The following is a 15,107-nucleotide window of genomic DNA, read 5'->3' as shown; positions in this document are numbered from 1 at the left end:
TTCGCTTAGAAAACGCTGATAGTACATGAAACTAGTATAGCTGAAAGCAAAGCAAAGGCCCGGTGCTACAACCCGATTCGAAACTCGACTTTGTGTTTTGTATACACATACATCGCAGCCAACTGTTACGTGTACAGAACCAATTGCAGGTCTAGCGCTACAATCCTACTGACACTAACAGTCTCTCCCGAATCGAGGCTTGAACCTACGACGACTAGCTTTTTAGGCCAGCATTGTACCTCGGACCAGCTTAGAGGGGTTAGTATAGCTAAATAACCCAATTTTATGTTTGCAAGTGTTATATTGTGATCATACGAATTTAAATGCAATGAGCTAAGCGAAAACAAATCCAATCGACTTCCGATAAATTTGGCTTGAGACCCCAAATGGGAAAAAAGTTGGTTCTGGCCTCCAGTTTCATTTTCCCCTATATAACGATAGCCCCTATAATTTGTAAAAAGTTTGCTTAGATATTTAGTAAATTCACATAGATGCAGTAAAATGCAACCAAATTCTGCAGAAAAAAACCTAGAGAATCAAACATAAGTTTAATGATACAATTAATGTATTGCGAGTTATCTTAATTATCCTAAGTATTGTAACAGTTCTCTCGCTCGCCGGTATTTGCTTCCGTCCAAAAGTGAGCTATCACCGGTATCCTTTGTTTGACGATCAATTTCCTTCATAATTGCTTTGGCCCGGTCCGACAAAGCTTCCTTACCCGAACCCTTCATGCCAGAAAGATAATCTAGCACCAGCGGCCAGATGCTGTCATCCAGGAGGTCCTCATCGAACACATGCTCTTGGATGTAGATTTGTTTCAGTTTTTGAAATTTCCACTTTTCCCGGTTATCGTTCCACGTTTGAAGGTATTGGCAGATGTCTTGTTTTTCACGATTTTTATTTTTCTCTCGCTTTACTTTCTGATTTTTGGCGTGCTTCTCCCGCCGCTTAGCCCGTTTTGCGGTTGATCCGGCCAAAGGCAACGAGGCTGCTTGTTCGATAGTTGTTCCGGCAGTTATGGCTTCAGGTGGATCAAGGTGCGATTTTTTCGAAGGCGTTTCTTCCCCATCGTTTGCTAGTCTTCGCTTGCCTGTGCACGAAAGTTTTGTGTTTGATTATGCTATTTCCAGCTACTTGCTTATAACTCACTTTTCTTTGTAGTTATTTTTGCGTCAGTGTTTATTTGTGTTTCAAGAGCTTTACCTTTATGTTTTTCCATTATTCTAGAAAATTACCTTTGCTATCGGGGGATATTTTTCTAAAAATTGAAATTGTTTCTGTTTGCTTGGAGGCTAATTGTTTTAGATTGAAAATTAAAAGCAAAACAGAAAACGCTGAAAAGGAAAACACATGCTTTGGCTGCGTACTTGTATTTACGTCTTCTGCTGCTGACAGAAAGAACTAAAGCTCTTCATTTTAGAGAGTAGTAAATTTTAATTTAGGAACTTGAGGGTTGGATACAGAAACTTGGACGAGCAACTCGTCTTATTTGAAATACATGGTAGAGTCAAGTCTACTTCTGCCATCGGACCCTTAAAAGCAATCGACTTCAACGCAAATTTATCAATAATAAACTATTGACTAAAAGCAGTGAAAAACGAATAACTGAACAAAAAATAGCAAGAACTCGAAAAAACCACGAAGATGTAGAGTCAATGTTTATGTTGATCTGATCTGTAATCATCAGCGGTTGAGATCACTGAATTTATGTAAATGAACGATCGAATCGGTGAATCAGAACCAGCTAAATGGGATCGTCCCATGGTTCAAGGGTTAACATCTCAGCATGTGTGTGAACATTCAGTTCACCATCTGTTAGGACCTACAAATTGCGGATCCACAACGATGTTAGTCCTTAACGGAGTCAGATAGCTGATCAGAATACATACAAAATAAATAATTGTATAAAACAAGCGATTACACTTACATAGCTCTGTTCATTTATTGTTCAACAGGAATAAACACAAACATGTCTCGATCCATTTTGATCTCACTATCACTGGGGTTTGGGGTACCGAAATATGATCAACCACGCTTTCGATATGGAGTTATTTCTTGTCGTTGACGACTTTTTCAACCCAGTTTCGCAGTTTATCTGTATCCTGAAGACCAACCAAACGCTGCTCTACTTTTCCATTCCGAATCGCCAGCAGAACCGGCACAGATGCCACCTCATAGTCCAAAGCCAAATCGCTATGTTCGTCGATGTCCACCTAAAATAAATTTGATGTTATATGTCATACATTGTAGGGTCTCTCAATACGCAACAAGTCACAAATTGCAAAAATATTTTTAAATGAATATAGTTTGTATAATGAATTCAGACTTAATGCTTTATTGGTCTATGATAAATTAGATTCCCAAAACGAAATAATAAAAAAACAGCACTGAGGATGACTGTATGTCACAGTCGAAATATATATTTGCGAGGACTGAATTTCAATATTTATTTCCTAAATTTCTAGTAGAGTCTAACGGAAACCGATAATTGAGCCGTTGAGAGCAAAAGTGGTACATGTGCCATTTAGTAAATTTTTCAGGAGACGCGATAAACGAAAACACTTAAATAGTAAATTATTTTCAACAATTTTTTCCAGTATAACTGCACTAAATCATTGCTGGAGAGGTTTCAAAAGACGGTACATGAAAGCATAACGAGTTCTAGGTGAGAAACTCTCACAAACTTCAATGGAAAAACATGTACCACTTTTGTTCTATGGGAAAAATAATGACAACCAGAAAACGTTGAGAGAAAAAGTGGTACATGTCCAGTATGAGCATGAAGAATGCATTATAGCTCTCTAATCTTAGGACATAGAACATTCGTGTCTTCAGCAAAGTTGTCCAAGTGATTGAGTACTATAGAATGATGACCGGTTTGTTAAGGAATTCTGTCTCTTTGTGGCGCTAGTGTATATGTATTTGGTAACAGCATACGAGTATACGAGTTGATACTGAAATAGGTAAAATGCTTTCTGTAACAAAATAGTCACGGATACACTAGCGCCACGTAGTGAGAAAGCAAATAGATTTTCATCTGAAAGTACTCAATCACTTGACCAACTTTGCTGAAAACATGATTGTTTTATATCCTAAGATTCTCGACTTACAATTCATCTAACATGCACAGACTGGACATGTACCACTTTTGCTCTCAACGAAATGGTGATTATGTTAATTACCAAAAATTGTGTTGGCTATAACTTTGGTTTAGGTTATCAGATCCCGGTTTTTCTTGGATATTCTAGTACATTATTGCGTTCTGCATCGATTTATGCAAAAAACCCAAAAAAGTGTAAAAATGGCACATGTACCACTTTTGCTCTCAACGGCTCAATTATTTCTTTTGATTTCTCAAATCACTCTGCTAAGACGCTCGGTATAGATTTTCCAAATTTAAAAAACAAAAGCTCAATTATTTCCAGTAATCCCTCCGAGTTAAAGAAAAGCTCGACCATTGAGTACTAAACATGTCAGTAAAAAATTTTTGTTTATGAATAGAAAATAAGCATGATTAGGCTTTTTTTTTCTAAAAATAGAAAATCATGGATATTGCTGATGCAATCACGTACAAAAGAAACCAACAACGAAAAATAGTGAGAGATGCTTACCTTGGCGAGTTTCACTTTGCCCTTCTGTTCACCGATGACGGATTCAATCCGCGGAGTCAACATTCGGCATGGTCCACACCATCTGGAAAAGATAACAGAGCTTTAGATTCATAGTTTTTCACCGATCAGCACCAGCATTACGTTGCAAAAAAGTCCACAATGATTGGTTCTTTGCTATTTTTCACTTTCTCATCAAACTCCTGTGGGCTCTGGATGTTGAAGATGTCCAAACGTGGCACAGTGGTGGCGATCGAACGTATTCCTGTTGCCAGCGCATAGCGGAAACTTGCTGCTTTCGTGAGGGCGTTCATCGTTTGTGTATCTTATGGACTAATATGATGCAATTGAAAATTATTTTCACAGCCGGAAAACTGCGATCTAATGCGCGATTAGCGTGTTTTGATTACGAAACCGAAATAACAGCAGCTGACATGGGATTGACAAAACAGGAGCAAAAATAACAGAAAAACTGGGGAAACGTCAACATCGTTACTCGTATGGCTGCGTTCGTGTTTTCAACTGTGAACAGGAGTGGTTTCATACTAAAAACGCTGAACGAAATTACAGTGTTAGCAAATTGATGCGATTCGTTTTATTTTAGATAATTACACTAAAGTCGCTTTTTACGCGGGGGATACATGCCGCGTAAATTCCGGAATCCGCGTAAAGTCCGGAATCCGCGTAAATTCCGGAATCCGCGTAAAAAAAAACCTGCGTTTATTCTGCAATCCGAGTGAAGAGGAACCGAAATCCGCGCAAAAAAGGAATACCGCGTAAATTCCGGAATCCGTGTAAAAAAAAACCGGGTAAATTCCGGAATCAGCGTAAAAAAAACCGCGTAAATTCCGGAATCCGCGTAAAAAAAACCGCGTATAAAGCGACCTTAGTGTAGCCTTAAATTTAATTTACAACTATATGTAAAAGATGCAAACACACCGATACATGATTCCTCAAATAATATAAAAATATGATTTCTGAGTGAATGAAAAGTGTACAGCAGTAAGATTGATTTTCTTTTGTGAGGAAAGGTTTTCATGATAATTGCTGTTTGTCAGTGGTGGGCACCGCTAACCGAAAATTTAGCGACGCTAATCGCTAAGCCGCTAACCGGAAAATTTAGCTCGATAATCGCTAAACGCTAAACGCTAAACCCACATTAGCGGAACTTTCGCTAATCGCTAATCGCTAACTTTTTAATATGTAAATAGTCATATTGCTATATTTATTGCTCGTGTTTTGTAAGATTTGGACCACTTTGCTCTTTTTTGGTTAAACAAACGAAAACAATTACTTTTTAAAGCCAAGTATTTACAATAAGAGGTTCACGAAACGGTATTCATATTTGATTTTGTAAAAACAAGAAAAACAGAAGTTATTTAGCTTGCATTGAAAATAGATACTCTTAGGAATGTTTTCATAAAAATTCAATTATTATCTGAATCGAAAAAGTAGAACCAAAGTTGTCATAATTTCAAGCGCATTGCAATTTACCAAAGTTCTTGGTGTGCCGAAAATTTAATCTTGTGCTTGTTCTCCAAAATGCTCCTGTGGCTTGTACGATAACTGGAACTCCATTCTTGGGTAAAAAAACTGACAAAAGTAGCTTTCGCAGTAAAGTATGTTCATCTTTCGAATCAATTTACGTACGTACGACATAAGCAATCCACAGTTTTTCTAAATATTTCTATTGTCGCTTCTCTACAAAATTTAGCGAATTAGTGATTAGCGTTTCGAAGGCCAAACTTTAAGCGACGCTAACAGTTTCGCTAACCAGCTCAAAAATTAGCGAAACCGCTAAATCGCTAACTGAATTTTAGCGTCGTTATTTAGCGAATTAGCGGAATGGTGCCCACCACTGCTGTTTGTATTTCATAAACACTTTTTCAACAGCGATGAGATTTTAAATTTAATTTTCAACTACTAAACAACTAAAAAAGAATTGAATGAACTGAAAAAATATGAACAAAGTAATAAAATTCGTCCCAAAAATTATGTGAAACATATCCTCAATATGTAAATTTATAAGGCGAAACATTGTTTCTGCTAGAAAAAATTGCATTAGAGCGGTTTTCTGTTTACGTTGTTGAATCGAGTGTCTGTATGTAATACAAATACCAAAAACTACAGAGGGGACAAAAATTGTTTGTTAGAATTACTGAAAAAAACAAGAACTGGAAAAACTTAGTTTAAACTTAACCATTGGCATCTCTGGCTCTGTCAGTTAAGGGTTTCGTGTATTCTGTCAGTTATGTATTTTCAGTTTTTTCTCATATTCGAAATCTCAAATATTGCCCATAAACCCCTCCCATGTGAAAATCCTGCACACGACAATGACCATGAGTCAACAGATAATCACGCAGTTCTCAAATGCACAAATTGAACCAAACACAGAAAAGGCATCTGCAAAACGTATAAATGCTCTCAAACCGACTTCTTTAGTGTGAGATTCGATGTTACAATTTAGCACGATTTGAACATATTAAAAATTAACGATAGTTTGCGCTACTGATAAGTACATACGCAGCATCAAATAATCAAACCACCATTTTATTCATAATAGCTTAAGCATTTGCGCAGCAATTTTTGTGTCCATATGTATTGTTTGTCAAGCAGCCGGCTGTCCATAACAGTAATTTTCTCGATCTCACAAACTCTCGTAGGTATGTACGTACAGCAACAGTTCTCATATTAACGCAAGAAAAACTAAATATAAATAAAATTTGGTTACTCTCCTTGCTGCATACACACTGTGCAACGTAAATGTATGAGGACCGCAAATGTTCTCGCAATCGTCGTTCGTCTCCTTCCTTCACTGATTGTTTTTCCCGTTGTCGACGCCCTGGTAGAAAGATTTTCACCGGGGTTTTCCGAACCAGGGAAGATATTTTCCTCCCTACACCGTGCGGTGTTTCGGCCGGTTCAGTCGCATTTCAGCCGTTCTCTCTGTGTGCTTATTCGACCAAGACGTTTTTCCTACCGGAGCCGGTTGCGCGTGTGCTGATATCTACGAATTCCTGAGGTTTTTTCGTAAGATCATTCATTGTTCGTTTCGTAAAAACGATACAGAAAAAAACACGGCGCATGGCTTAGACAGCTCTATTTGTTTATGCTTGCGTTAGAATAAAATGTGATATCGTTAATAATTTAAAGTATGAAATTTGTGATCGCGGTTTGGCTCGTTGAAAGTTTTCTGTTGTCGCCTTTGTTCAAGCCTTGACGTAAGTCACTGACTGAAAGTCGTTAGAATCTGGAGGAGACCTTCAACGCATTGCATCCGGTTGGTGTTGTAGGTCCATAAATAGACCATTTGTTTCTATTTCTTTGGCCGCCTCTGTTATGATTGTGAAGTGCTTCTGAGTTTTCTATATTTACCCATGACAGTGTTGTAGAGGACCTTGTCTTGGAAACACAATTCCACAACACATGTTTTCCTGGTTCACGATCGAAACACTTATTACCGACTAATTATACGTTTAATAGTCTGGAAGTTAAATTTCAAGTCAGCTTCACATGTGCCTTGGTAAATATTGTGTTTTTTCGAATTCTCGAAATCCATTAAGTGTGCAAGAATTATGCCGACATCAAGTGCCAGTTTTCAGCGGAATATAGTGAACCCGGTTGAAGTTGGAGATCGTTTTGTCCTAACCTCGATTTTATCTCTCCGGTAGATGCTGTAGACGCGAGGGATCTTCTGCTCTCTCACTCTCAAGTGAATGATTTCGGTGTCTATTTTTACAACGTTGAAAAGTGTAGAAGCGTGCATAGCAGCGGTCCCCCATATTCTATTACGTTTTTTGGTGTGGTTGTTTATAAAAAAGTGCAATTGGCAGCGTAAAATATGTGCATTCATTAGCGAAAAGAAAAAGTGTACGAAAATTGGAAATCCAGAGTAAAAAATCTGTGAATGAGAGGTGTGGCAGCACGCGATAGTAATTTTTCTAGGTTAGTGATCGGGGTTCAGTGATCTTGTGCATGCAAATCGTTCTGGCAAGTGAATCGGTGTTGTTTTCGAAAGAAAGAAATGTGACAAGTGAAATTTTCTTAATTTTTTTTGCAACGGAGTGCAATGCTACGGGGTAAGAAAATCAGAACGCAAGAAGAATAAACAATTCGCCCATCAATCACCGAGTGGTCGCTGATTTCCTACTTTGTATCTGGACGTTGCGGCTCCGTGTCAAGAGGTATTAGCCATACATGTGAGTACGAGTGTAACTATGCTAGTTTAGGCAGCTTAAATTTATGGACGATGGTTTGTGCATTACGTGACTTATCAACTTAACTTTCACCTGAAATGTATCTATGTCGAAAACTAGTACATGTCTACTCATGAGCACCCATACTTGAACCAAACAAAAAACAGACTTGCAATGGAATTTTTGGTCTTTGGAGTTTATAATAACAAAATCATATATTTTACAGCACTGTTATTAAAATTTTTTATATTGTTCCCGGAATCAGCGATAACTTACAGTGAAATTGTTTGTTATGTATTTATAACCTGATTATAATGATGCTCAAGTTCAGATATTTTTACCGATCGGACTCGATTACATTTATATAAAATCCTATTTTTTTCACTATATATAACTAAATCCAGTATATAATCGAATCAGGAAACAATTTCTTTTGTTCATTAAGCGTAAATTATTGTTGTTTTCAAATAAATATAAAGAACTTTTATTTTTGTCTCTAGGCATCATTTCGGCTCAGCAAATAGTCATGTTTTCCAGAAACCTAAAGTACCCAGCTTAGATTTCATAAGGGCGTTTTTAATGTTTTCCGTCCTCTAGACATCATCTCGATTCAATTGTTTAGCGGTATTTGGCGAATTTAGACTCTTTTACAGAAACCGGTAGCCACCATTTTGGATTTAAAATGAGTGGATTTCCAGTCTGTGGGCATAGTCATGATTTCATCTGGAGTCGATTTCGGCTTCTTAACACCATCTTGAATCCGGAAATATTTTACCACAAATATTCGCAATTTGACGATTTGTTTTATGCGCATTTAGGAATTTAGGTGTTATTTCATGCGGATTTCGAAATGTACGCGGGTTTTATCCGCTGATACCACAATTTTCAGCCATTCCTGTGAATGTCCCTAGCCACTTACTTTTTTCCAGAGACTAAATGTTGAACAATAAGTTTGACAGCCCGTTACCCTGCTTCAAACCATCTAACATCACAAAAGCGTCCGATTTCTCACCGGCTACCCTGATGTAGGATCATCACGAATCAGTCTAATTAGTTTTGTAGAAACAGCGTTCTCCCCGAAAACCACATTGGTATTCGCCAACAAAGGTTTCCTGTAACGGTCTCAGTCGATGGAACAGGATGCGGGAGAGAATTTTATACATGGTATTGTGAAGAGTTATGCCCCGAGCCGAGGGCTTCTCGGCTTCATTCTCCATCAGCCTAAGTTTTCACCAGCATCCGATGAATGACGCAATACACCTGGTCGCTTCCGCCTTTGAAAAGCTCGACAGAAAACCCGTCCTTCACAGCTGCCTTGCAGTTCGTCAGTTCCTTAACTGCTTTTCTCGTCCATGGTTGGTGGATATACAGCTTGTCCATCATTCTTAATGTCAATCCTGCTCCTCTCGACGCCTCTGTCTTCCTCTCCGTTCATCAGCACACTACAATATTGTTCCCAATGCCTAGCCACCTTTGATTTATCGGTTATCAGGTTTCCCTCCCTGCCCCATCCATGAAAGGGACAGACACATTTCGATACCTGATTCTGTTAATTTTTTTTGTAGAAGCTCCTCGCATCATGCCTGGAGAAGCAGCCCTCCGCCTTCGTGAGAACACGCTCCCAATGCTGACGTTTTTCCCGGCGATGGAGTCTCTTTTCAGCGGTCCTAGCTACTCGATTTCTCTTCACGCTCTAATGTGTCACAGCCGTAGCCAACATCTGAGATCTGGCGCGATTCTTTTCATCCATCGCTCGCTGGCACTCGGCTGAAAAACGGATACATTTAGAGGGTTAGTTGCCAGTAGCTCTATGATATAAAATTACCTCTAGAATCATAATACATTTTGATAACAAAAGTTGAAATTGCAAAAATATTTGAATCCTAACTTTTGAGTGAAAATTCGTTTTTCATTTCTCTATTTTCAACAAAAGTTTAAGGAATAATTTAAAATAATAACACAATAGTTATTAAGGTTATTAATAAAAAACGACCACACGGTTAACATAGAATTCCGATAAGCTGTCTTATATCATGCTGGCAAAAATTAGCTTTTTAGCGTCCCAATATGGTGTCTTGTTGGGAATGTTTCAATAGGTGATAGAAGGCCACATTTGATGAAAACAAAAAAAAACTCCTACGCATATGCCATAATGTTTATCTACTCGCAGTTATTCAACTTTGAAATTTTTTGGATACTCTTACATGAAGTGGCTCTAACTTTGGGCTCATATCACTTAGAGCAATTCTATTGGTTCAATTTGCTGATCTTTAGGGGTATGCCTCTAAAGTTAAAACCAATCAATGGAAGAGTATCCAAGAAACTTCAAAGTTTAATAACTCCGAGTAGATTAACGTTATGCTTGTGCGTAGAAGAGTTTTATTCATCAAATGTGGCCCCTTATCAGCCTCCAAAATATTCCCAACGAGGAACCAATCACCATGTATGACAAAAGGAACGAGTAAAAAACAATGTCTCTCTTATAAAAAAAAAAACTGGTCAGAGGGCCGCCTAACGAAACTTCTCCAGGGAATTATAAGTGGCGATATTTTGCAGAAGCAACGGAGCTTGATATAGTAGAGCAGTAAGCGTGTAAGAGGAAGGTCAAAAATTATTATACACTAGCACGGATAAATAATTAGCATGCCACTTCCCAATAGCGGTGTTGCTATTAATAGGAGTGCGGGATACAGCAGACACTCGGGCATATCTCATAAAGTGACTGCGAACCAACGATAACAGTTCCTTACAGCAAATAGCACTCCGTTTTTTGACAGTAAATTTAGCAGTACTGTAACTAGTACAGTCCTACCTCGATATGAGGCAACCTCGACATAACGTAACTTTTACCTCGATATAACGTAGCTTTTCAAAATGTATTGAAATTGAAAATAAATGATACAGACACTGTTTTTGGGCTATAAATTGCTTCAAAAAAATGTTTGTATTAAGTTTTGAAACCAATGAAACCAATGCGAAAATTGTCCAAAATGGGCATAAGGAAGGTTTAGAAATACTAATAGGTGATGGAAAATAGGTTCTTACGCATCCTTCAGTAACAATTCATAGTATTGCATCGATTAAAAAAAATTTTTTTTGGTTGTTGAAATTTTCTCTAAATGTGCATAAGAAAGGTTTAAAAATACTGATTGGTGATGGGAAATAGGATTTCGCGCATCTGTTAGTAACCACCAAGAGTCTTGCATCAATTAAAAAAAAAAATTTGGTTTGTTGAAAATTGTCCAAAATGGGCGTAAAAATCGTTTAAAAATACTGATAGGTGATGGGAAATAGGTTCGCATCTTTGAGTGACCTCTTGTAACTATTGAAAAAAAAATTTTTTTTGCTTCTGAAAATATTTCTAAATGGGCATAAGAAAGGTTTAAAAATACTGATAGGTTATGGAAAATAGGTTTTCGCGCACCTTCGAGTAACCATTAACATTCTTGCATAAATTAAAAAAAATTTTTTTTTTGCTTCGATATAACGTAACGAAAATAAGAATAAAGTTGCCTTATATCGAGGTATGACTGTACTGAGATGTCCAGACTTAGGAGCTGTGTTAGGTGATCTACAATCACCAGTACGTGGTTGGCCGTTTTTCTCTGTTAGGTCCGTTATGAAGGCTTCAAGATATTGCCGCCTGCTCTGCTTGCTGCTGAACGATCCAGTTTCCAATTAATCATCCCCTTGCAACAGTGATCGGACGGAGAATGAAGACTAAATATCTGCATGCTAGCTTTTATACGTGACTACTGAGAGTTATACTTTCAGTGAGTATGTGGTATTGCGCTTGAATGAGCAAAACAATAGCAACAGCATATAGTTTACAAAGTCAAAAATCGGCTGTGCTGGGCGAGAAAGACAATGATTGATTGGTTAATTTGATTTAGGCTGAGACTCAGGGTTTCGCTTGATGTTTGGTCTTGCTTTCAGCTCTGATTGGCCGAAATCTGCGTTTAACAAGGCTCTACATTTTCCAATAGTACAACAGATAGCGTGATTTTGTCACTGTTGGCGCAAATCGACCCTAAAACAAAACAATATCGCATGCTAGCCTGGGGGCTAATGCGGTCTCGATCAACTAGATTAGTTGAGAGAATTCGTTATCGATATTGTTTTCGGCACATTTTGCATGTTGTAGGATTAGTACAACGATACACCGTGCCCCAGTGCTGAGTCGAGAAAATTTCCAGCTCGAAAAGTTCCTCGACCTGATCGGGAATCGAACCCGATATCACAACCGTGTGGGAGAGCTAGCCGACGGACATCGCTAACCACAGAACCACGGGAACCCTACGTTGTGTGATTTTAATTGTCGGTATACTCACACACTTCTGTGCAGTCGACACAACGGTCAACCACAAGGAAGGTACCTAATGAACTGAAGAATGAAGACTAATAGTGAATTTCTTTATTCCACCAGCTCACTTCGTTTTGACCTGGGGTCGCCCGAACTACTGTCAAAACCCTTCTCTATTCGCTTGAATTTGACCCAGAATTGACCTGGAAGCGCCTGCGAAACAGACAGGCACTAAACCCGTGGAATAAAGAAATTCGCTATAACACTGGCGCTGGCGCAGATGCGCTCTTTATAACTGTCATTCTGCCGACAGGCAGAATGATGCCGCATCGTATTGTGAAACGGGGTGCAACAACTGACGTCACTAGGGCCTCAGCTGGTAACTCACAATATTGACAGCGATCCCCAACTGAGGCGGCAGTTTCTGTCCGATCAATCACAATTTTTCGTATTTTTTGGACGCATAGCTAATTTCATAATCGATTATTGTGAGAATGAAAAAAATCCGTTGGAAACTGACAGAGTTTTAAGCATTGGAAAAAGGATGCTCTCGTTGTTTCCAGTTGTATAAATTGTACCTCTATGTCGCCGTAAGACGTAATTCCACGCCAAAAGATATTTTCGGACTCGGGTCGGGCTTAATGCTATGATCAAAAAAGCCCCTTCTACCATAAGCACGCGGTAGTTTTTTCAAGAGCACCAGACCAATTCTCATGCCAAATCTTTGACTGCAAAAAGATTGAATTTTGCCTATTAACATCTGAAATTATTGAACTAAGTTTTTTTTTCAAGACCCCCTGTTCAATAGATGTGGTTGACAAATGATGTAGTCAGGCTTGTCTTTATTTATCGGAGATATACTACCGTTTAGGAGATTATCTTTCACTGCGCAAACAACTACTCTCACACTGGTGAGTAGGGCCTTTTTCATGCTGAACGCCAACGCGAGCGATCGGGCGAGAAACTTGACGTAGGTTAACGAACAGCTCTACTTACGGCTGTTCATTAAACTACGGCAAGTTTCTCGCTCGATCGCTCGTGTTGGCGTTCAGCATGACAAAGGCCTAAAGCGACGTACTTGCTTAAAGAGAAGAGCGAATAGCGTGTATCTAGCGAACCTATACATTAGAGAAAAAAAAAATATTCCATTGAAGCAAATAGTAGAGGGAATTGCAACGCTTCTTTTACAAAACTTCTGTAATGAAATTTCGAGGCACCAAAAGGTACCAGTTGCCGATTATTCCCGTTTACTGGTTAGTCCGTCCAGAATTCCAGCCATTTTAGTATTTTGCAGTAGCCATTTATTACTAACAGCCACCAGCATAACAGGTGAAACCGGCACGAGATGACCGGTACTATTTTGTTTTTCCTCCTTTTAGCTGCTAACACCGAGCGTCCGTATGTATCCGGTACGGTTTAAAAATGAAACTGATGGGGTGAAATGTTCGAACGATACGTTTTATACCAAGGCTTCGTCAGATAATTAGAAAGAAGGAGGGGCCACATAGATGATGGAATGGTAGAGACAAATGTTTTCTTGAAAGCTGCGCCGGCCGCTGTCGTAATATTAACACCAACACAAATATGCATTTTTGCAAGGTTTTTTCCGCTAGCAGCAGCATTTGGTAAAACAGAAAATTCAATTAGCCGCTTCTATTACACAATTTCGAGGCACCAAAAGGGGCCAGTTGCCGAATATATCCTTGTTTTTGGTTAGTCCGTCCAGAATTCCAGCCATTTAAATGTTTTGCAGTAGCCATTTACTACTAAAAGCCACCAGCATTACGGGTGAAACCGGCACGAGATGACCGGTACTCTTTTGTCTTTCCTCCTTTCAGCTGCTATCACCTAGCGTCCGCATGTCACTGGTGCGGTTTTGGAATTAAAATGATGGGGCGCCGGCCGCTGTCGTAAAATTAACACCAACAAAAAGATGCATATTTGCAAGGTTTATTCCGCTAGCAGCAGCATAAACATCGGAAACAGAAAGTGACAAGTTCTGATCGATTGATGCCAAAACCTCGAAAACATGATTATAGATGACTGCAAAATAAGCGCTCAAAACCTGACCACTTTTCTCTGGTTTTCCCTGGTTGAATTACAAGATTTTCAAATTCAGGGGCCTAACTTCGATATAGACGTTAGTCAACGTCAAAAAATAAATCTAGCCACCTGTCACGCATGTTTTGTTCTTCGAATTGTATCGAATTGATCTCTGTAGTGTGTACACAGTGGCGCACTTCTCTGTATTCTCTCTAAAGTGCTGTGGTGTAAGCAGCAAGTGTGTTAGTTGTTCTGCGAGGAACAAAGACACAATATAAAACAGAAAGAAAAGTGTAGTGCAAAAAAATGCTACCCGCAGCTCTCATGCTGGACAAAAAGTAAACGAATATTCTCTCTGCTCTTCTCATATATTGAGGATAATACCAAGCATAGAATCTCCAAGTTGGTCTCGAGGTACGATACTGGTCTAACAAGCTAGTCGTCGCAGGTTCGAGTCTCGGCTCGGGAGAGACTGTTAGTATCAGTAGGATCGTAGCGGCAGCACCGCAATTGTGTCCTGTGTACTAAACAGTTGGCTGCGAAGTCTGTGTATTATAAACAGAAGGCCGAGTTTCGAATCGGAATGTATAGCACCAAGGCTTTGCTTTGATTTTACCAAGCATGGATGTATCGTACCACTATCGAGCTGTTAATTTTTACCCTAGCGATTGTTTCTTGAACATATTTTTGACCACGATGCTCGCACAACCATACTTTTCCATTCTGTAACGAAGCAGTGAACGGTTTGATTTATTTGTAATAAATTCATTAGCGACTTTGTATCAGTTTAGTATGAGATTTTTTCGGGGTTTTAATCAATCACAAAGCTGCGGACAGCCACTTCAATCTCTGCATCAGCAAACATGTTTTGAATCTGTATCAAAACGTTATACTGTGTTGAATCAGAAATGAGCTGAAGAGTACTTTTTAATTATAATCTAGAATCAACAGAAC

At 38.8% G+C, this 15,107-nt stretch overlaps 3 protein-coding genes across 3 annotated transcripts in view; 1 reads left to right on the top strand and 2 right to left on the bottom strand.

Annotated features, from left to right (window-relative positions):
* Positions 1–543: 543 nt before the first annotated feature.
* Positions 544–1,358, bottom strand: LOC129723302 (uncharacterized protein C7orf50 homolog). Its single transcript, XM_055677436.1, has 2 exons — positions 1,153–1,358; positions 544–1,093 (listed from the first exon to the last, which is right to left on the bottom strand). Exons 1-2 carry the CDS (start codon positions 1,220–1,222, stop codon positions 585–587), a joined length of 579 nt encoding a protein of 192 aa, XP_055533411.1. The 5' UTR covers positions 1,223–1,358; the 3' UTR covers positions 544–584.
* Positions 1,359–1,920: 562 nt separating this feature from the next.
* LOC129722786 (thioredoxin, mitochondrial) lies at positions 1,921–4,062 on the bottom strand. Its single transcript, XM_055676536.1, has 3 exons — positions 3,756–4,062; positions 3,615–3,696; positions 1,921–2,216 (listed from the first exon to the last, which is right to left on the bottom strand). Exons 1-3 carry the CDS (start codon positions 3,923–3,925, stop codon positions 2,052–2,054), a joined length of 417 nt encoding a protein of 138 aa, XP_055532511.1. The 5' UTR covers positions 3,926–4,062; the 3' UTR covers positions 1,921–2,051.
* Positions 4,063–6,537: 2,475 nt separating this feature from the next.
* The window catches only part of LOC129722768 (chymotrypsin-1-like), a 56,148-nt gene continuing 47,578 nt past the window's right edge, over positions 6,538–15,107 (top strand). Inside the window, exon 1 of the mRNA XM_055676492.1 lies at positions 6,538–7,810. The gene's annotated coding sequence lies outside the window, so the exon portion shown is untranslated. The remainder of the gene's footprint in view (positions 7,811–15,107) is intronic.

The sequence above is a fragment of the Wyeomyia smithii genome, chromosome 2 (assembly GCF_029784165.1).
Source record: "Wyeomyia smithii strain HCP4-BCI-WySm-NY-G18 chromosome 2, ASM2978416v1, whole genome shotgun sequence".
Classification (NCBI taxonomy): Eukaryota; Metazoa; Arthropoda; class Insecta; order Diptera; family Culicidae; genus Wyeomyia; species Wyeomyia smithii.
This window is presented reverse-complemented; position numbering and strand designations above follow the sequence as displayed.